The sequence below is a fragment of the Triticum dicoccoides genome, chromosome 5B, assembly GCF_002162155.2.
Source record: "Triticum dicoccoides isolate Atlit2015 ecotype Zavitan chromosome 5B, WEW_v2.0, whole genome shotgun sequence".
In the NCBI taxonomy this organism is placed as follows: domain Eukaryota; kingdom Viridiplantae; phylum Streptophyta; class Magnoliopsida; order Poales; family Poaceae; genus Triticum; species Triticum dicoccoides.
This window is the reverse complement of record NC_041389.1, coordinates 354,212,166-354,232,776: the sequence shown is the minus strand read 5'-3', so window position 1 is coordinate 354,232,776 and position 20,611 is coordinate 354,212,166. Positions and strand designations below refer to the sequence as shown.

Below are 20,611 nucleotides of genomic sequence, written 5' to 3'. Positions count from 1 at the left end.
TTGCTGCTAATAATCATATAAACAGTGCATGTTTATATTTTTGCTCTAGCCGCCCCTCAGTATCCTAGTTTGAGTACTGCTTGTAAACCCATACCCACCTAAAGGAATTATACAATAAAATTTTAATGTATATCTAAACATGGACAGTTAAAAAAAATGATTTCACAACCTTGTGAAGTGCCCAAGAAGAGGGCGACCACAAGTTACGCCTAAACTGTTGTTATTCAGTAAAAATTGAACAAACTTGTCGAAAATTCCAAACAGAGACCGAGCTCCATGGAAGCCTTAATTCAAAAAATTCAAAATTCAAAATTTTCTGTTTCAAAATTCTGCAAAAAATACACATATACCTAGATACATAATGTAGATGTGTGTAAATTTTCAGGTCGAAATACGTTAAAATGAGAGCTACACAAAAAAACCAAATCTAGGGCTTTTTAACATATGTATTGTTCATCCTCAAAGTCCAGGAATTTTTTTTGTGCAGCTCGCAATTCAAGGTATTTCATCCTGAAATTTTACGCACATACACATTACATCCTTGTATACATGTTTATTTTCTTCAGAATTTTTTTAACCTGAAAAGTTTGAATTCTGAAATTTACAAAATTAAGGCCTCCATGAAGCTCGATCTTCAAAATGCCCTACTCCAAACTTGCACGCATGCATGTGAAGCACCAAAGTTATTGTTTGCTCAGCTAGCTATGCCCCCTTTTTGAAGAAGAAAAACAATGTGCTGCCATGTATGTGTATATTCTATACATATTTTTATGGATAAAACATTTTTTATAAATAATTTTTTTATTAACTTGTAATGTAGCATCAAGGGTATAAAGAAACGATGAGCATACACCCAGCCTTTGCATGACTAGAGTGCACACAACCAACACGAACTCATAATGTAGCTTCAGTGATCAAACTGTTTCTTTAGGAGGAGGATCAAACAGTTTTTCTCGTGACCACTCCCTTTTTTTCCATTTTACGATGGTAGTCAACACAATGATGGCTATCAAACTCGAGTATGGAGTAAAGAAAAATTGGATGGGTGATCCATGTTTTCCGGCCAAATATCGATGGAATGGCGTGAAATGTAGCGACTTAACTGAAAACATTACAAGAATAATATCTCTGTAAGTACTATTTCGATGGTCTTTCATGTTGCGTGTGCAAATATGGCCTTCGACTTGATGTTGGAATGTTAATTTTCATGCAGGGATCTCTCCAATAGTAACTTGACTGGATTGGTATCTGATAACTTCACATTTCTCACAGACCTCCAGTTTCTGTAAGTACTCCCTCCGTCCGGAAATACTTGTCATCAAAATGAAAAAAAAGGAATGTATCTAGGCATATTTTAGTTTTAGATACATTCTTTTTTGTCCATTTTAATGACAAGTATTTTCGGACGGAGGTAGTATTAGATACTGAGTATAATTATGGCTTGTACAATTTGTTACAAAAAGTAATAGACTTCTTCGTAACCAACATGTTCCCACTCAAATAGCACTCCATTATTGACAGATAATTAGTGCACGGAGGGGAAGTGTATAAAAGTGCATAATACCTTTATAACTCTATCCGATTATCCTCTGTCCATAATATCATTTTTAACTGTAGACATGAGTGAAGAACACCAATGGATCCACTTGAGAGAACTTTTATTTGGATATACTCCCTCCGTTCCTAAATGCAAGTCTTTGTAGAGATTCCACTGGGTGGACTACATACGGAGCAAAATGAATGAATCCACACTTAAAATGTATCTATATACATCCGTATGTAGTTCATAGTGGAATCTCTACAAAGACTTATATTTAGGAACGGAGGGAGTATTTGTTTGCAGTTGTTACGATGATAAGAACCTCGTTGAGTGTCTAAACTAGTACATGTCACTTGCTACAGGGGTTTGTCCGGTAACAGTCTGAATGGCCCAATTCCTTATTCCCTTTGTAAAAGGAATGCAGGATCGCTCGTTGTCAGGTTTGGGTTTTATTCTTGAGGTTTAATTTCTGTGAATGTGCATTCGAACTGAACTTGAATGCATCTCTTTCTGTGATCTTCAGGCAGCTGATAATTCAAGATTGTTTTTTGTACTAAGTAGTTCTGAACTGATTGTCTGATGTAATCTCACTATTTCAGGTATGAATCTGGAGAAGATATGTGCAACAAAACAATAAGTCCGCCTCCATCAAGAAATAGAACAGCTATAGTATCTATTTCAGTAGTGGTTCCCATGGTGGCAGTGTCTGTACTTGTTCTTTCATATTTGATCTGGAGAGTGAAGAGAAAGCCCAAAAGTGCGTATTCCCTTTTCTTTTAATATCATGTAATTAAATCCACTTATTATCATGGTTTACTATATTCAGTCTTTCTGTAATATAACTGACACTTGTTCAACCAGTTTGTACACATGATCCACCCAAAGAATCAGAGCTTCAGAGTGCTCCAGGAAGTACAAGAAGTCATGGGGATCACCTGCAGAATACTGAGAATCATCGATTCACAAGTACAAGAAGTCAGGGGGATCACCTGCAAAATACTGAGAATCGTCGATTCACGTACATGGAGCTGCAAAAATTTACTAACAAGTTCGAACGGTTCATTGGACAAGGAGGTTTTGGGCTAGTGTACTACGGGCGTTTAGAAGACAATAGTGAGGTTGCTGTCAAGATGCGTTCTGAATCATCGTCTCACGGGCTAGATGAGTTCTTAGCCGAGGTACTTTCTCCCTTTGTTGATAAAATTTCAGTTTGAAAGGTAACTTTGGCAAACCGCTTACACAATGAGTTTACATGCAAATTAAGATGATTTTCCCTCTGTTCTCTGTCTCCTTACATAGGTCCATAGCTTGACAAAGGTGCATCACAGGAATCTAGTTTCTTTGGTTGGCTACTGCTGGGAGAAAGATCATTTAGCACTGGTTTATGAGTACATGTCTCGAGGCAATCTTTGTGATCATCTGAGAGGTTTGTTCATTAATTGCAAATCTAAGTAGTATTGATTAAGAGAGATCGATCTTTGTAGCTGTCTTAAAATTCGATATAAATTATATATGCATTGTTTAAACTTGAGAGGCTATCTTGAATGGATTTAAGATATTCAGTATCTAAAATAGTTTGAGGCTACTACACCTGTTCCCTTTGAAAGGCTACAATCTTCGATAACAGTCACAGTTCCATATTACTTCCCGTCCAAACAAAGTTACAAAGTCCTAACAGTTGACTGATAAAGTAGCGTCCTTCTCTCAACCAATTTATTCAATTCCAATGCACAAGAGCGTAACGGAATTGCAAACAAACAAATTTTGCACAAATGTATGAACGGTGACCTATAAAGTTGTTCATACAGCACTGTTCTAAGTGACTATTACTATGCTCATATATGAAGGAAAACATGGTGATGAGACCTTGGACTGGGCAACACGTGTACGAGTTGTGCTTGAAGCTGCACAAGGTATGATGTAATAAAAAAAGATTATTGTTAGCTTAAGAGAATGTGCTATAGATTATTTGCTTTTCATTTCACTCATGTTTTCTGGACTTGCTTGATATGTTTAGGCCTGGATTATCTGCACAAGGGATGCAGCCTGCCAATAATTCACAGGGATGTGAAGACCAGCAATATTCTGTTAGGTCAAAATCTGCGGGCGAAAATAGCTGATTTTGGACTTTGTAAAACCTATCTTAGCGAAACACAGACTCACATATCAACCAATGCGGCTGGATCAGCGGGTTACTTTGACCCAGAGTATGTCTCTTTGTGCATATTATAGTGTTTGCGTACTTTGTTTTTCATATAAGGAGAAGTAAACTACTCCAGTTTACCAGGGCAAGAAACAAAGAAATAAATACTCCATATTGTGCGTAATCAGAATTTAGGTTTACCAAGATGTGTCTTATGTGTTGTTTTTTAGGTACTACCACACTGGCAGGCTCACTGAGAGCAGCGACGTTTACAGCTTCGGTGTCGTTCTACTGGAGATAGCTACTGGCGAGCCTCTGATACTGCCAGGCCATGGCCACATTGTTCAGCGCATGAAACAGAAGATGGCCACAGGTAACATCACCTCAGTCGCCGATGCAAGGCTCGGTGGTGCCTACGAGGTTACCTCCATGTGGAAACTAGTCGACACTGCCATTGCGTGTACAGCAGATGCTGCTGTCGGAAGGCCAACAATGGCAGCCGTGGTGGCACAGCTGAAGGAGAGCATTGCATTGGAAGAAGCCCGTGTGGACAGCGCTGTCAGGGTAAGCCCGGTGAGTGATACCGTGGCCTTAGTGTCCACATTTAGCCCATCGGCAAGGTGAAGCAGTGAATATACCCGGATTGGTCTCATGGCATCGTTGATGGATCTGTAAAGTTTTTAGTTTATGCCAAAAACAAGATGTGTTTGTGTTATAATGGTGTATTTTTCTGTCTTTCCTTGTGTTAAACCAAACATTGGTGTGTTGTGCTTATAAAGAGTATGGTGCAATTGGTTTGCTTCTATTTGTGCAAGCAATGAGAGAGGGTGAAATTGCTGAATAGGCGGCTAGGGAGTGGTGCACGTCATGGTGACTGGTGCGCTGGATCTCTCAAATCTGGACGCGAGGAGTTCATGCCAAGGCAAAAGCCTAGCGCGATGGCGGGAAGTACACCCTTCCTGAAAGCGCCGATGCAGATTCTTCTCCTCCTCCCTGGTGCTCCGGATAAAGAGAAAAACTCCATGGTTCTCTGCACTTTCATACGGGTGTGGACAGACCCTGTCGACCAACGAGTGCCTACAGTCACCCCGGACCTGCACGAAGTCGTGCCAACATAGGTACTCAGAAGAGATAAGGAATCAGATAATGAAGGAATGAAGGTTGTTGGAGTGGAGTGTCAAACTCACATCTTTGGAACCAATGAAGGCTGCTAGATGAGCAGAAAAGATGCAAGGAGCCACTAGGGAAGAGCCTCTTATAGAATGATATTTGGTACAACACCAGTTACAACAACAAGCTTGTTGATTTGTCGGAACATAACCAGGCTCTTCACAACTGTGTTGAAGTAATTGTCTAGGAGATCATTAAGGAGTACACAGACTTCCGGAGGTGTCTGCTGGAACCAAAGAAAGTGGCTGCAGGTGGCCTCGAATCCTCGATAGTGATCCAGAGCAGTGCTAACGCATTTTAGATCAGAGGAGCAGCCCAAGTCCGCTATCACAAACTTCTTGAGAAAATCGAGTTCAATCTGTCATAATAGCGATCTTATTTTCCTTTAATAAGATAGAATAGATAGAGTAATGGCGTCTGGTGGGGAGAGGTAGAATAGATAGAGTAATATCATGATGGCTGGGTTCTAGGTGGAGTAGGGCCAGGGAGGCGACAATTTGTGGCGCCTATACCTGCCAAGCTCTTGTAAATGAACTTTTCTCTCTACCTTAATATACTGACACGCAGATCTCTTGCGATGTCCTAGGAAAAAAAATCTTATTTTTCTGTATGGAGTATATACTACGATCAAATTCTTGACAAGGCAGTCCCCTGAAGCCAAATTTCAGGAGATTCCGGAATAACGGACTTGGGAGCATAGCTAGTTTACCTGAATGCTGGAGTTGGGAGCATAGCTAGTTTGCCCTTGGCCTTGACTCATGGCTTTGGTTGCAGCAGGGCTAACCTCCAGAGACCTTCAACCTGAGAGAGCAAGATTAGGAAGGAGATGGTAACGATGTACTGGAAGTTCAACTCTTCTTTTTCTATGCGTACTGAGGAGGCTGTTCTGGCTGCCTATTGAGTGGAACGATAGGAGTCAACATGCTTATCAATCTTAATTAGGGACAGCTAATAGAAAGGTTTACTGAAAGATTAGGTAAAATTCAAATCAGGATATATAATACATCAACAACCTGCCACTACTAGAGTTTGTTTTATACCAGCAGACTTGTTGCTTTGATGCCATGGCTTCACTTGGACTGGAAGTTCAATTCTTCTTTTCTATGCTCAACTGGGGATGACTGTTCTGGCTGCTTATTGGGGTCGGTAAAAATGTCAACGTGTTTCTCAATCTGTTATCAGTCACTACTATTAGGGCCAGCTAGAATAAGAACTTGTCACTACTAGAGAGGATATTTGTTTAGACCAGCAGAATTGTTATTTGACATGGTTAAATTTTGCTGGCTCTTCCAGTTGCGCATAGCAACAGAATATTAATCGAACTTCCAGCATTTTTTTACCATAATTCCAGTACATTATTAGCATTACCACAAACACCAAGGGCTTTACTGAATAAGAACAATAAATTGGAGTGTTCAAATATTGTCATGGATCACACAGTGAATATTACAGTAGTGTCAAACCGTCAATTATCACCAAGACTAACTACGTGCTATTACTAAGGAGCTACATGAACAAACAACACAATTGTTATCTTTCCGTGAGAAAAGAGAGCTCTATTGACTACTAAGAATAAGTGTTACAATCTCAAGCAGTCTGAGCACTTAGTTTCAGTTCTGTTTCTGCTGTTATCCTCCCTCCAATCTCTTGTAAGTTTTTGTCTGTGTTTCATTCCTAATCTCCTGATCGAATAGAATATTTGGAAATAAATAACACGTTACGACTGTTTTGCCACAAAAAAGAGAGTAAGTGTTACAATCTCGAGCAGTTAACTGACCAACATAACTTAACCTTTGAAGAAGTCAAACATCACAGTGTTTTGTACATGTAATTAGCTAGTTGACTCAGTTCTTGGGCCGCAGCATTTTCCAATGGATATAAATGACAGTTCATTCAAAACTGCTTGTGCCGTATGAAAGTTGACATGCATTCATCGCCACCTTTTGAAATGTCAAGATGCACTATTATCTCTTAAGAGGGGTATCACAGGTCAGCATTCTACATACCAAGCATAAAGATCGAAGGAAACTAATTGTTCTCATCAAATGGGGTGTACCTTACAAAAACCCAACAAGTAGAAAAACAGCAGTTACCTGGCCATGCCTTCCCAAGTGATGCGACGAGCGTAGCTCACAGGCTCCATTGCCGGGACAAAGAAACAAAGCTAGCAGAGGAATGCCCATAGATGCGCCCAGACTTGAAGAACTCAGAGAGAGAGAGGCGCTGGTACATCACAGATTAAAGACCCTGTACGTTGCCTTAAGACCTCCTCCAACTGATACATCCGTATTTAGACAAATCTAAGACAAGAATTTTGGGACGGAGGGAGTACCTACTTGAACATCCTCCTGTAACCCTCCCATGAACCAACAGACCTGCTCAACCTCTTAAGAGGTAAGTAACAGGGTACAAAGCCTTAGAGACGGCAGACAGGTGTGTTCGGCTCGACGCCTGGACACTACCATCCATCTATCTTTCTCCCAGAACAGTGTGTCAACGACATGTCCATCCAAATCGGATCCCCACAAGGCCATGTTGCCAGGCAATAGAACTTCTTGCTTCAGTGTGACCTGCACAAGCGACTCCGCCATGAGGAGGGTACGCCGCATTTCATCAGACTGGTGGCGGGCAGTCGAGCCGATCCAAGTCCTACTTCCAGTTCTCCTTTTGCTTTTGTTTTTAGCAATCTGGTTCTGCTTTTGCCATTCGAACTTGTGAGTGTATTTAGCTTATGTTCATATTGGTTTAGCTTAGCCCAGACCAAGTGCACCTAGTCCTAGATCAACTTCTGTGAATTTCTAGATCTTTCTGTGATAAGAACATTCACTAAAGTTGGAGCATCACATAATTTATATGGATCATACGGCGAGCAGTACTAGTAGGGGCGATCGATACTTTGATCTACCGTCTTCTTCAATCTCATTGCAGTTACTAAAACAGATACAAGACACAAACTCAGGCAGAATTTGCATGCGCAATACTCCCTCCGTCCGAAAATACTTGTCATCAAAATGAACAAGACATTTTGATGACAAGTATTTTCGGACGGAGGGAGTACATCACAATGTTTTGTAGGCATAGCTAGCTGAGCAAGTTGGTGGGCAACAACATTCTGCTAATATATATAAATGATAGTTCATTCTTAATCTCTTGAGCGTCGATGAATATCTTCACAGAACACCATACAGGATGTAGTTTACACAATGAAGTTGGCACACATTGTCACCTCAAATAAAGCAATAAACCTAACCAAATGTGGTGTACTATAAAGTACCTGATAATCATGCCTTTACAAGGGATACAGCCAGCATAGCTCGTGGATTTCTAGCACGCTCGTCTTGCATGCTGCCCTCGAGGCTCCAGCGCCGCTCCGGGGTCCTCACAAATTCATCCATGACCTCTCCAAAATGCTCGACTATTATCGGCTCAAATATGGCTCTCAGATAATTCACAAACGAGCTTGGGGTGAAGAGCATGCTGTTCATATCAGTTGCAGCGTCATATACCCGCATATCGCTGATAGAAAAGGAGCCCTCGTCTTGGATGATCTCCCTCAGCTCTTCACCAGAGGGTCCATACACCGGCACATAGAAAGAATCAAACTTCGCTTTGTCGATCACACCCTGTCAACCATACCATAAGATCAGGAGTTCAAATACTCACACGTTCATTCGAAAATGATAAAATGCAATACTAGAAAAAAAATGTACCTCTAAGGCCATGACACTTAGAATCTGAACTAAGGTTTCCCAAAGGTGAAAGAATTTGGAGGCTTTTACATTAGAAGGCCGCCCTACAAGGGAAACAACCATTCGGCCTCCTGGGACCAATTCTTTGGCTCTCAGCTCCAGGAAAAGTATGAAATGTTTCCTGAACTGACGTGCATAAGCCTCACGGACCATAGGGAGTCTTTCACGCCTAGCATGTTCATCCATGTCGTACGCAGGGATCTGGTTCATCGTCAGATCTTCGGGAGCCTGCGAGGATAAGGTTTCTTTTACAAAATCAACAAGTAATGCAATGGATAGATCCATTGAAGGGTGATAAATTCACACCATGGAGAGCCAATGCAAGCTGTTGGACGAGCAGACAAGATGCAAGGAGTCACTAGTGAAGAGCCTCTCGTAAAATGACCCCGGTGCTACACCGGTCACAACAACAAGCTTGTTGTTACTTTGACGGAGCGTGGCCAGGCTCTTCACCACCGTGTTGAAGTCATTGTCAGGAAGGTCATTGAGGAGCACACACACTTCGGGTGGTGGTTGCTGGAACTGAAGGCAGTGGTTGATGATGGCCTTGACGGCAGTCGATACCAGTGCTAGCGCATTTGGGCCATAAGAGCAGCCCAAGTCCGCAATCAGCATCTTTTCAGGGAACAAGGTGCTTCTGCTGCCGCACAAGTCAATGATGGCCGCTTCTATCAGGGGCATCATCCTGTTCTGCTGAGCGTTCTACAATCGAGTTATAATTCTTCAGAAAATCGAGTCTAATATAGCTAAGTGTCATGATTTTTTAACTTCCCTGATTGTTCTTTTAAATGTCAGTAACATAGGCTATATTGTGAACAAGTACTTGACGAAACAGTTTTGAAAAGCCAAGTGTCAAGAACAGATCAACATGCCACAGAAACAGTATTAGTGAACTAATCGAGAGGGGAACATACCTGGACACTGGAGTTGTGTGCATAGCTTGTTTCCCCTTGTCCTTGATTCATATGCACCATCTGTTTGGAGGCTATGGCTTTACTTGGAGCAAGGCTAAACACCAGATCTTGGATCTGCAGGAATCAAATTAGGATGACAGCGCTGAAAAAGTACCGGAAGTTCAATACTTCTTTTGTCTATGATCAACGGGGTTTCTGGGCTTCTGGCTGCTTATCAGCAGCAATAGTAGGGCCAGCATGCTTTCTTATTTTCTATCTTCGGACCAGACAATGGAAAGGTGAAAGGTTGGTCAAATTCAGATCCGGATATAATACTAACAACCTGTCACTCACAGATTAGATTAGCAGACTTGTTCTTCTGATCGGGTTACATTGTTTAGCATAGGATCCAGTGGAAATAATAATAGTAACAGCCTGTCACTAGCAGAGGCATTATTATTTCTAGATTAGCAGACTTGTTATTCTGATCTGGTTAAATTGTTCAGCATGGGATCCAATGGGAGAAGAGAAACATTTCAGACATTTTAAAGCAGCACAGAAGCAACTTTTTGTTTTGGAGTGGCGTAGATTTTTCATTTTATTTACAGTGACTGTGCACTTGAATTTATATTTAGTGCTAATGCTGCTATACAATATTTGAAATTGCCACTGGACACAAGCAATTCTACAACTAATCCATATACATCAAGCAGCAAGATAATGAACTACTATTCAACCTTCAAATAGTGATGCATCAGAAGTGAAAACTAAATGGCAGAATATCATGACAAAACTGAGAAGTTTTTTGATATTTTTCGCAGAATTATCATATGAAAATTAGATTTACAACCTAAAAACTTCAACGTCAAGCTTAATTCCATTGTGAGATAAAGAAATGGACAAAGAATATTTCAGTCGACACACCCTACCTGGGCACTAGGGGCTGGGGCGCGCCCTTGGCGCGCCTCTTGAGGCGGAGCTGTGCGCCCTTGTATTGCTGGAGCACCTTGGCGCCTCTGTGTACAACCATTCTTGCACGAGTTAACATTGGCCCTCTACTGTTAGCAAAATAACATTTGGTAGTCTGTCATTTGTTTTTCGTTCCCTGGAACAAGTGAAAGCATTGGCTTAATTAACATAAATCAAGCATTACTGAGCACCACATAAAAAACTGACAAAATGAAACGAATCAATATTTTCCATGCCATTCAGATCAAAAGAATAAACAGACAAATTTTACCAACATTATAAATTATCTAGCTAAACCATTGTATATACCAGTGCCTACAGAATTCACATGAACCTCCTGTCAATTTGTTAAACACTTCAGCTTTCACCCACTAAGATTTTTTTCCCTCGCTGGACAACTGTTATATTCCTCAGATCACAGCCGCTGCTCAATTATTGGTAAAAAAATCACCTCCAACATGAAAACACCATACACCTTGCGAACACCCTTTTGACCACATATTACCTATTACATATATTGTGAAGGTATGATTGCAAAACATGAAAACACCTTGCATGAAGTGATTCCAAGCAGGATTCGATCCTCGATATTTATCCTCTATATTTTTCATGTTTGCTCAAATCTTCTTTGCATGTCCTTCTCTCTTTCAAGCTTTCTCACCATACCAGTTTGTCATTAGTTTTCATATTTAATATTTAAAATGGTGTTGTTGTTGGTAATCATTGTTAAGAACAGTGCATTACGGTAATCAAGATCACATTAATAGTTCTTCAAGGCAAACATTGAGGATTCCTATCGGCCTGCATGTTGGACATCATTTAGAAAGGTTTTGACTCATGACAACATTATTCTTAAAGCAGTGAAGTTGTGTTCTCACAAGGAGGCCTGTCCAAGGACAAAAGATAACTCAACTTCAAATCATTGGTGACGCATAACCTTAGTTCCTGAACTGAACCCTTCTTGCAGATGATCTGCGGTGAACAACCAAAAGCCTGTTTGATAGTATCAATGACATCACTTGATGCATACTATTTACTGTTGGAGATCAAGATATCTCAAATCGCCAGCATTTCCTGCAATTCCAATCCAAATTATAACAAAAGAGACAAATTTCTATGACACAGTTTAGCAGGAATATAGATACTATTCGAGTGGTTTTAAGTTTGTTTTCTTCATATGGAAACTAAGCTAATTTGAATAACAATTTTTCAGGTGCTAATGCCACCAAAAGAAACCAATCATTCTTGAAAGAAAAAAAATGCGCTATATACCTAATGAGTCGATGGCACATTATATTTTTAGTAAAGATCAAGGGTAGTGGTGAAGTATTGCAATTCTTCCTGCATGCTTCTCTGCACAAATTAAACAAACAACAAAGACATGGCAATGGAAATTGGACAATGTTTGTGCACTTGGATCGAAATTAGCAATTCTCTTATAAGAATAATCTAATTCATTAGGTAAAGTGGATTGAAGAAAATGACCCCACTAAAGGATCTATCTGAGCCATCGGCTGCCAGTCTTCCACATTTACGAACTGGCAGAATAAAGAACAACTTGCACAAAAGGGTTCAACTGAAATATAAGCAGATGTACAATGTGGTGATTCCCCACAGAACTTGCTCAAATTGCATGGGTGCTTACGTTTTTTGGGATGGATGTCAAGGAAATGTATATTATAAAAAGGAGGGGGTATTTTCTTTGAGTCATTTGAGCAAACAAGTAATGTGTGAGGGGGTATTTTCTTTGAGTCATTTGAGCAAACAAGTAATGTGTGCCTTTTGTATCGCATATAATTGAAGCCATCAGCACAAAAAGTTGTTAGAGCGGGGATCGAAGATACATGAAAAAACAGGTGCACGCAGCATATACATCTCACGCATTAACACAACGAATGAGAACTACGGCCACGAAGACTGGCAAAATTCGGACGAACTGATCATCCTCAACTCAGCGATGGCAAGACCGTACTCGTATCCCGACACCCATTGGGGAAAGTTATACTCCAAGAGCTCTAGGGGATGTGATTTGTGGAACCATGTTTGTGCGAGGCCATGCGTTGGTGAGACTATAATTAGGTGTGCCTCCTCTTGAGTTGTTCCTGTGCGCTCCTGTCTTGGTTCAGAACATTTGGTTCTCTCATTTGGTCCCTAGTTTCGCTTATGTACATCAACTGAGCGTGTGCTAGGCCAGAGCAATTTGAGGTACTGATGGTAGTTGAGATATAGTATGATATTAGGATCTGTTAGTAGCTCAAAACAACCAATCTAGAAACAAAGATAAAGGTCATCTTCGTAGACACAGAAATATTATGGTACAACTATTGACGACTCACCCATAGAGCATAACCAAGTGAGACGATTCATTACAATGAATCCAAAAGCAAAAAAAAAAAGGAAGGCAGGTAGCAATCCAGCAGTAGTGAAAACTTGCCCCAATCAGGTTCACCGGAGATAGAATACCTCGGTGATGTTGACATGCCATGAGGATACTGGGTCTGTGAGCAGCAGCATATGAGATGGTGCTCGCTACAGGAATTTCTACCATGGAGGGCGGCATGCCGGCACGAGTGAAGGAGGGTGAGGTGGACTACAACATGCAATTTAACCTGAGAACATGGGTTTCATGCAGCCTCGATGTACTGGACATTAGTAACTGTTTCATACGAGACATCTACACTAAATTCTGCACATACTTGAATCAAAATGACAGTAAAAAAACTGAACAAAGATGTTCACCTGAATGTACAGAACATTGTGGTGAAACATCGCTCATATCAGATGGCTTAGAAGCATCTTTCCTGAGCAAAGGCTCATTGGTTGCAACATCAGAACCTCCAAAGAAGAAAATGAACAATGGGTATATAGGTGAGACAACAATACATTGTTAATCTCCATATTCAACAAATAGACTGGCAAGTACAGATTCTTGGTAAATATTTTATCCAAAGCAGGACAGGATCGAGTCAAAATCTCAAGCAACAAAATTGAATTCTTATTTAGGATAAGGCTTCCATTAAAAAATTAGGAAACTTGGTAGCTGGAAAGAGGAGGTAAAGGAAGTGCACAAAACAACAGTTTTACTCTGAAGTTACACACAGAAGAGTAAACAAAACGTCACATATCCCTTTCTGTTAATTAAAACCAGAAAGCATATCAAACACAATATACTCTACCTTTTCAAAAAGTAAAATTAAATAATGGATTGAATTATAATGGTCTCGTGCCTCTAGGCTCATCCTTTTTGGGAAACAATGCAAAAAGGTCCAATGAAATCAGACACCCTCTCAAATATTGTCTCGCATATGGACTGGTTCTGAACCTGCACAGCACAAGCATGTTTTTCAGAGCACAAAACACAAGCAAGCACGCCAACAAATCCATGAATATCAGTCTAAAATCAAGGGATGCGATGGCTATGTATGTAATTACGTAATACGTATGCAAATAAAATTGAATGACCACAATCGCTTCTTTATCAGGCACAGTGGACCTAGTAATGCTGATTGCTGAAATCAGTCAGGGACCCGGTTAGCCAAGTTGCCCAAATAAAATCCTAAGATGCCCAATCAACACAATAGAGAGGCTGAGCAAGCAGACAGAGGCATCTTGTCTACTCACCAAGGCCTTGCTGGAGCTCCCATATTTGCTCTGGATCTGCAAACATCAACTAAAAATTTCAGAATCACATCGTGAAAACGATGGCGAAGCAAAGTTAAACAATGGTACTCGTTGGAGTTTAATCTCCGGCAAACATGACGGAGAATCAGATTACCTGGAGAAACGGCAGCAAATGAATGCTTCACGTCTCTCCTCCCCGCTTGGCCTCCTCCCCTGTTCCCCATCCTCCTCTTCTTCTGATGGTCCTCCCGTCACCGCCACGCATGTTCCCCTCCCACCACCACCAACGAAAACCGCATCCCCGTCGACCAAGGGAGCAAGAAATCTGTAGCGCCACTAACTTTTCCAATTGGACTTCCCCTGCTGCTTCCTTGCTCCTCTCTGCCGCTATGTCCTGGCCGGGAGACGACGTCTCACCTCACGGGTGACGGCTCGCCCGTAGACGAGAGAAAAGGGGCGGCGGTGGCGCTGGTCGGGATGGAGCAGGGCGAGAGAAGAAGCAGCGGAGAAACGGCCGTCCTCTGATGGGCAGCGCTAGAGAAGCGATGGGGGCGGGGGCGGCGGCGGCGGCGGCAACCCTAGGTTGGGGTGGAAAGTGAGAGAGGGAGAGAAAAAGAATCGTTCTGTGCGAGGGATGACCTACCAGCGTTTTTTCTTTCTGTGCGAGCGTTGCACAGTAACACAACGACACGTGTATACGCTCGTTGCTCGCTCCTTCCGCGACTGTTAAAGGGATGTATTTGGTCGAGCACCTTGCGAGCAGCGCCCAACAAACGTTCACCCAATAGTACCCGAGGCAAGAGTGCAGCCTCGTAGGTGGGCGCTTTCGCCGTGACGTGGCCCTCTATCCTCATACTTTCTCCTGGAATACGGCGCAGAGGACCCGAGGCCATATCGCACGCGCAGCAGAACTTCTTTGAGCGCCATCGTAGTGTCTCGCCGGAGGACCTCCACGGCTCCACCGTGTCCATGTGAAGGGGAAGGGTGGGGGAAGGGTGGGGGAAGGGGTGGGATGTGTACGCGGAGACAGCCTACCTGAGGAGGGAACCAATGCGGCATTTCGTCGAACTGAGCGGCGGAGAGAAGACCAAAGTGTGTCCTACTTCCGTTTTTTTTTTTTTGCGAGGTACCTACTTCTGGTTCTTGATTTATCATTTAAAGGTCTCGAACTTTCTTACGAGCAATTTAGCTTGAGAGCATCACCCACTGTTTCCCTTGCAGTAAGGAAAGTTTAGTTTGTAGGTCTGTCGAGGACACATCTAGATGTGGCATCTAAACTGATGCTCATTCTGTTTGTGGTCTATTTTTTTTTCTATTTTTTCCTGATTTTTTTATTTTTTGTTGTTGCATTATATATTTGTGAGAGTTTAGATGTAACATCCTTAAAAAACATCTAGATGTGAATTAGATAAATTGTTTGTTTAATGACAGGCAATTAGGCAAAAGAATGCTCGAACAATTTCCGTAAAAGCCAAAAATATAAGGATCCCACTATGAATCAGCACGGCTCCCTCATCATCTAGAAAGAGATGGCCCATCCTCTAAACATTCCCGTAAAACTGCCAAAACTAAACCGATGCTCACTTTGTTTGTGGTCTATTTATTTTCTAGTTTTATTTATTTATTTTTGTTGCATTATATATTTGTGGAGTTTAGATGTGACATCCTTAGAAAACATCTAGATGTGAATTAGACAAACTGTTTGTTTAATGTTAGGCAATTAGGCAAAAGAATGCTCGAATAGTTTCCGTAAAAGCCAAAAATATAAGGGTCCCACTATGAATCAGCACGACTCCCTCGTCGTTTAGGGAGAGATGGTCCATCCTCTGAACATTCCCGTAAAACTGTCAAATCAATGCGTCGTCACCGAAATCCGCCGCGTCGCTGCTGGACCTATTGCGAGCCGCGTCGCTGCTGGACCTATTGCGACACCGTCGCCGGACCTGGCTACGACATCGTCGCCACGAACCGTCGTGATGCCGCCACAGACCACTGCAGCCAACGCCGATCATCGGCGTTGCATCGCCTGCCCGTCATCCCACCACAGACCGCCGACGTCGTGCCGCCCACCCGCAAGCCCGCCCACCGCAGTCCGCTGTCCACGGCCGCCAGAGCCCGCCGCCACCAAATACCATTTTTAAGGAAATATTTTTACAGGAACTGCAAAAGCGGCTCACCTGTCAACCTCCCCAAGATTATATGGACAAGATTATATGGACACGACACAACATAAAACCATGTTTAGAGAGAGTTTTTTACGCGAACTATTGGTCATGCTCTAACATCCAGTTTGGTAGCGTTTGGGCAGAAAATGTGACATGATGGGAGTAGGGGTGATACGTCTTTAAGGTATCGATAATTTATGAAGTATTCATTCTGTTATATTGTCATTTTTGGATGTTTTACAATTATTTTATAGCAACTTTATATCATTTTTCGGGACTAACCTATTGACATAGTGCCCAGTGCCAGTTGTTGTTTTTTTGCCTGTTTTTTTACTTCGCGAAATATCAGTACCAAACGGAGTCCAAACTCAGCGAAACTTTTAGGAGATTTTTTCTGGACCGAAAGACACCCAGTGAGCCAAAGAAGTACCAGAGGGGAGGCCCGAGGTGGGCACAACCCACCTGGGTGCGCCAGGAGGCCGCCCAGGCGCGCCCAGGGGGGTTGTGCCCCCCTCGGTGACCTCTCGCACTGCCTCTTCACCCTATAAATTCCCAGATATTCCAAAACCCTAGGTGAGTTGATAGATCAAAAGTTCTGCCGCCGCAAGCCTCTGTAACCACGAAAAACCAACCTAGACCCCGTTCTGGCACTCCGCCGAAGGGGGAAATCATAACCGGTGGCCATCTTCATCATCCCTATGGCCACCTTGATGAGGAGGGAGTAGTCCACCCTCGAGGCTGAGGGTTTGTACTAGTAGCTATGTGTTTAATATCTCTCTCTCTCTCTCTCTCTCTCTCTCTCTCTCTCTCTCTCTCTCTCTCTCTCTCTCTCTCTCTCTGTCTTGTTCTTGATGGCACGATCTTGATGTATCGCGGGCTTTGTTAATATAGTTGGATCATATGGTGTTTCTTCCTCTCTACCTTGTTGTGATGGATTGAATTTTCGCTTTTGGATTTTGTTTTCTAGGATTAATTTTTTTATGGATTTGAGAACACTTGATATATGTCTTGCATATGAATACCCATGGTGACAATGGGGTATTATATTGATTCACTTGATATATGTTTTGGCACTAAACTCGTGGATTCCTGAGGTGACATTGGGGTAATCTATGCATAGGGGTTGATGCACGTTTTCGTCCTTGTTTCTCCGGTAGAAATATTTGGGCACTCTTTGAGGTTCTTTATATTGGATCGAGTATTGTGAATATGAAATTGTTTGATGTGTATCATATAATTAACTCATGGATACTGATGTCTGCTAGAACTACGTCGGTATTTCCCCAAAGAGGAAGGGATGATGTAGCACATCAACGATAGGTATTTTCCTCAGTGATGAGACCAAGATTATCGAACCAGTAGGAGAATCAAGCAACACTACGTAAATATCACCTGCATACAGATAACAAATACTCGCAACCCGACGTGTTAAAGGGGTTGTCAATCCCTTTCGGGTAACGACGCTAGAAATTGGCAAATAAACGTGAGAGAGTTGGATCGAACGCCAAATAAAATAAAGTGCAGCAAGGTATTTTTATATTTTTGGTTTAATAGATCTGAAAATAAAAGCAAAGGAAAATAGATCACAAAGGCAAATATATTAAAGAAGAGACCCGGGGGTCGTAGATTTCACTAGTGGCTTCTCTCGAGAAAAATAGCAAACGGTGGGTAAACAAATTACTGTTGGGAAATTGATAGAACTTCAAATAATCATGACGATGTCCAGGCAATGATCATTATATAGGCATCACGTCCAAGATTAGTATACTGACTCCTGCCTGCATCTACTACTATTACTCCACACATCGACCCCTATCTAGCATGCATCTAGTGTATTAAGTTCATGGAGAAACGGAGTAATGCAATAAGAACGATGATATGATGTAGACAAGATCTATTTATGTAGAAATAGACCCATCTTGTTATCCTTAATGGCAATGATACATACGTGTCGGCTCCCGTTCTGTCACTGGGATCAAGCACCGTAAGATCGAACCCATCATAAAGCACCTCTTCCCATTGCAAGATAAATAGATCAAGTTGGCCAAACAAAACCCAAATATTGGAGAGGAAATACGAGGCTATAAGCAATCATGCATATAAGAGATCAAAGAAGACTCAAATAACTTTCATGGATAAAAAGATAGATCTGATCATAAACTCAAAGTTCATCTGACCCCAACAAACACACCGCAAAAAGAGTTACATCATATGGATCTCCAAGAGACCATTGTATTGAGAATCAAAAGAGAGATAGGAAGCCATCTAGCTACTAACTACAGACTCGTAGGTCTACAAAAGACTACTCACGCATCATCGGAGAAGCACTAATGTGCATGATGAACCCGTCCGTGATGGGTCTAGATTGGATCTGGTGGTGTTGGAATCTGCGGCGGCTAGAATTGATTTTCGTCAACTGTCCTAGGGTTTCTGGAATATTGGGGTATTTATATAGAAAAGAGTCGGTTCGGGAGGCACACGAGATGGGCACAATCCACCAGGGCGCACATGGGCCTCCAAGCACGCCCTGGTGGGTTGTGCTCCCCTCGGAGCACCCCCTCCCCTCAGGCGCTTCTCCGGCCCATTGGATGTCTTCTGGTCCAAAAAAATTCATAAAAAGTTTCGCTGCGTTTGGACCCCATTTGATATTGATTTCATGCGATGTAAAAAACATGCAGAAAACAGCAACTGACACTTGGCACTATGTCAATAGGTTAGTACCAAAAAATGATATAAGATGACTATAAAATGATTATAAAACATCCAAGAATGATAATATAACAGCATGGAACAATAAAAAGTTATAGATATGTTGGAGACGTATCAGCATCCCCGAGCTTAATTCCTGCTCGTCCTCGAGTAGGTAAATGATGAAAACAAAGTTTTTGAATTGGAATGTTGCCTAACATGTCATCTCATATTCTTTTCTTTATAGCATGGACATTTGGACTTTTAAATGGTTCAAAGCAATAGTCTAGTTTTGACATGAGACTTAAATACTCAAGCATATTAACAAGCAACCATGTCTTTTCAAAATATCAATGCTAAAATAAGTTATCTCTAGCCCATCATGCTCAATCATTGATCCATTCATGAAACACACTCGCATATTAGCTACACCCAATGCTCAAGTATGATCATAGTGCCCCTAGTTGGTTCTTTATAAGAAAAGATGGAGACTCAAATAAAAATAAAAAATGCATAAAGTAAAAGAAAGGCCCTTCGCAGAGGGAAGTAGGGATGTGTAGAGGTGCCAGAGCTCAAAGCGAAAATTGAGAGACAAAAACATTTTGAGAGGCATAATCTTCCCACCAACAAAAACGACTTAGATCTCCCAACACTTTCCATGCTAGATATATCATAGGCGGTTCCCAAACAGAAAATAAATTGTATTCCTTTTTCCACCATACTTTTACTTTACATGGCTAATCGTATCCATGGGTGCTCTCCACACCAACACTTTCCAAGGAATTTATTATTTGACAACATAAAGTAAATTCATTTTTCATTTCGGGACTGGGCATCCCTAATACCTTTGCCTTACTCTCGTGCAATGACAAGTGAATAAACACTCGTCGTGAGAATAACACATCTAGCATGGAAAATATTGGCCACCCCTCACCGCCTCGCGAGCGGTACGAGCACACAAAAGAAAATTTTATTTTGAAAATTAGAGATGGTGCATACAAATTTGCTTAGAACGGCAAAAGAATACCGCATATAGGTAGGTATAGTGGACTCATGTGGCAAAACTGGTTTAAAGGATTTTGGATGCACAAGTAGTGATCATACTTAGTGCAAAATGAAGGCTAGCAAAAGATTGAGAAGCGACCAACCAAGAAACAAATAATCTCATAAGCGAGCATTAAGCATAATTAACACCGAATAATGCACCAGAAGTAGGATGTAATTTCATAGCAAGACTATTGACTTTTGTGCTTGCATAGGGAATCACAAACCTTAACACCAATATTCTTACTAAAGCATAATTACTCATCAACATGACTCCCATATCACATCATCATATCTCAAAACTATTACAAGGAATCAAGTTTATTTTGTCCAGTGATCTTCATGAAAGTTTTAATTATATCCTTCTTGGATATCTATCGCTTTGGAACTAATTTTCATGTGTTACTTTTGATAAGCTCAAACAAATGTAAGTGAAGATCATGAGCATAATATTTCTTTCTCTCAAATTAATTTAAGTGAAGCAAGAGAGAACTTCTTGAAAAATTTACTAACTCTCAAATAAATCTAAGTGAAGCAAGAGAGAATTTCTTCAAAAATACTAAAGCACACCGTGCTCAAAAAGATATAAGTGAAGCACTAGAGCAATTCCATAGCTCATAAAAATTTAA

At 41.4% G+C, this 20,611-nt stretch overlaps 3 protein-coding genes and 1 long non-coding RNA gene across 7 annotated transcripts in view; 1 reads left to right on the top strand and 3 right to left on the bottom strand.

Moving 5' to 3' along the window:
- Positions 1–4,307, top strand: part of LOC119309514 (probable leucine-rich repeat receptor-like protein kinase At2g28990) — a 15,865-nt gene extending 11,558 nt beyond the window's left edge. Inside the window, exons 5-13 of the mRNA XM_037585504.1 lie at positions 992–1,130; positions 1,214–1,285; positions 1,903–1,980; positions 2,140–2,294; positions 2,390–2,718; positions 2,840–2,966; positions 3,388–3,453; positions 3,558–3,747; positions 3,914–4,307. Of these exons, the coding sequence (XP_037441401.1) occupies positions 992–1,130; positions 1,214–1,285; positions 1,903–1,980; positions 2,140–2,294; positions 2,390–2,718; positions 2,840–2,966; positions 3,388–3,453; positions 3,558–3,747; positions 3,914–4,307 (1,550 nt within the window). The remainder of the gene's footprint in view (positions 1–991; positions 1,131–1,213; positions 1,286–1,902; positions 1,981–2,139; positions 2,295–2,389; positions 2,719–2,839; positions 2,967–3,387; positions 3,454–3,557; positions 3,748–3,913) is intronic.
- A 1,166-nt stretch (positions 4,308–5,473) lies between these two features.
- LOC119305498 lies at positions 5,474–7,420 on the bottom strand. The gene is made up of 3 exons (XR_005148685.1): positions 6,947–7,420; positions 5,894–6,025; positions 5,474–5,654 (listed from the first exon to the last, which is right to left on the bottom strand). It is a non-coding gene; the product is annotated as an uncharacterized LOC119305498 (long non-coding RNA).
- A 527-nt stretch (positions 7,421–7,947) lies between these two features.
- Positions 7,948–10,698, bottom strand: LOC119309512 (jasmonate O-methyltransferase-like). Its single transcript, XM_037585503.1, has 6 exons — positions 10,672–10,698; positions 10,425–10,550; positions 9,517–9,630; positions 8,909–9,304; positions 8,564–8,830; positions 7,948–8,476 (listed from the first exon to the last, which is right to left on the bottom strand). Exons 1-6 carry the CDS (start codon positions 10,696–10,698, stop codon positions 8,135–8,137), a joined length of 1,272 nt encoding a protein of 423 aa, XP_037441400.1. The 3' UTR covers positions 7,948–8,134.
- On the bottom strand, positions 10,480–14,757 carry LOC119308918. 4 transcript variants are annotated; one of them, XM_037585073.1, is made up of 6 exons: positions 14,240–14,757; positions 14,086–14,121; positions 13,204–13,299; positions 12,928–13,054; positions 11,737–11,817; positions 10,914–11,538 (listed from the first exon to the last, which is right to left on the bottom strand). In XM_037585073.1, exons 1-6 carry the CDS (start codon positions 14,307–14,309, stop codon positions 11,511–11,513), a joined length of 438 nt encoding a protein of 145 aa, XP_037440970.1. In that variant the 5' UTR covers positions 14,310–14,757; the 3' UTR covers positions 10,914–11,510. The 4 variants fall into 4 exon arrangements, 3 of the variants coding, with proteins under 3 accessions (XP_037440970.1, XP_037440971.1, XP_037440972.1); XR_005150343.1 differs by lacking the exons at positions 11,737–11,817; positions 12,928–13,054 and adding an exon at positions 10,480–10,600 and having other exon boundaries at positions 11,402–11,538; positions 14,240–14,755; XM_037585074.1 differs by lacking the exon at positions 12,928–13,054 and having other exon boundaries at positions 14,240–14,750.
- Positions 14,758–20,611: the final 5,854 nt, after the last annotated feature.

Excerpts from the sequence above, each read along its gene's own strand:
- LOC119308918 (XM_037585073.1), bottom strand. The coding sequence starts at position 14,309 with ATGGGGAACAGGGGAGGAGGCCAAGCGGGGAGGAGAGACGTGAAGCAT. Across the intron at positions 13,300-14,085 it reads GGAGCTCCAGCAAGGCCTTG|GTTCTGATGTTGCAACCAAT; the intron begins GTGAGTAGACAA and ends TCTTCTTTGGAG. Across the intron at positions 11,539-11,736 it reads ATGTGCCATCGACTCATTAG|GAAATGCTGGCGATTTGAGA; the intron begins GTATATAGCGCA and ends TTGGAATTGCAG.
- LOC119309512 (XM_037585503.1), bottom strand. The coding sequence starts at position 10,698 with ATGGAAAATATTGATTCGTTTCATTTT. Across the intron at positions 10,551-10,671 it reads ATATTGATTCGTTTCATTTT|AGGGCCAATGTTAACTCGTG; the intron begins GTCAGTTTTTTA and ends TGCTAACAGTAG. Across the intron at positions 8,477-8,563 it reads TAAGTGTCATGGCCTTAGAG|GGTGTGATCGACAAAGCGAA; the intron begins GTACATTTTTTT and ends TATGGTTGACAG.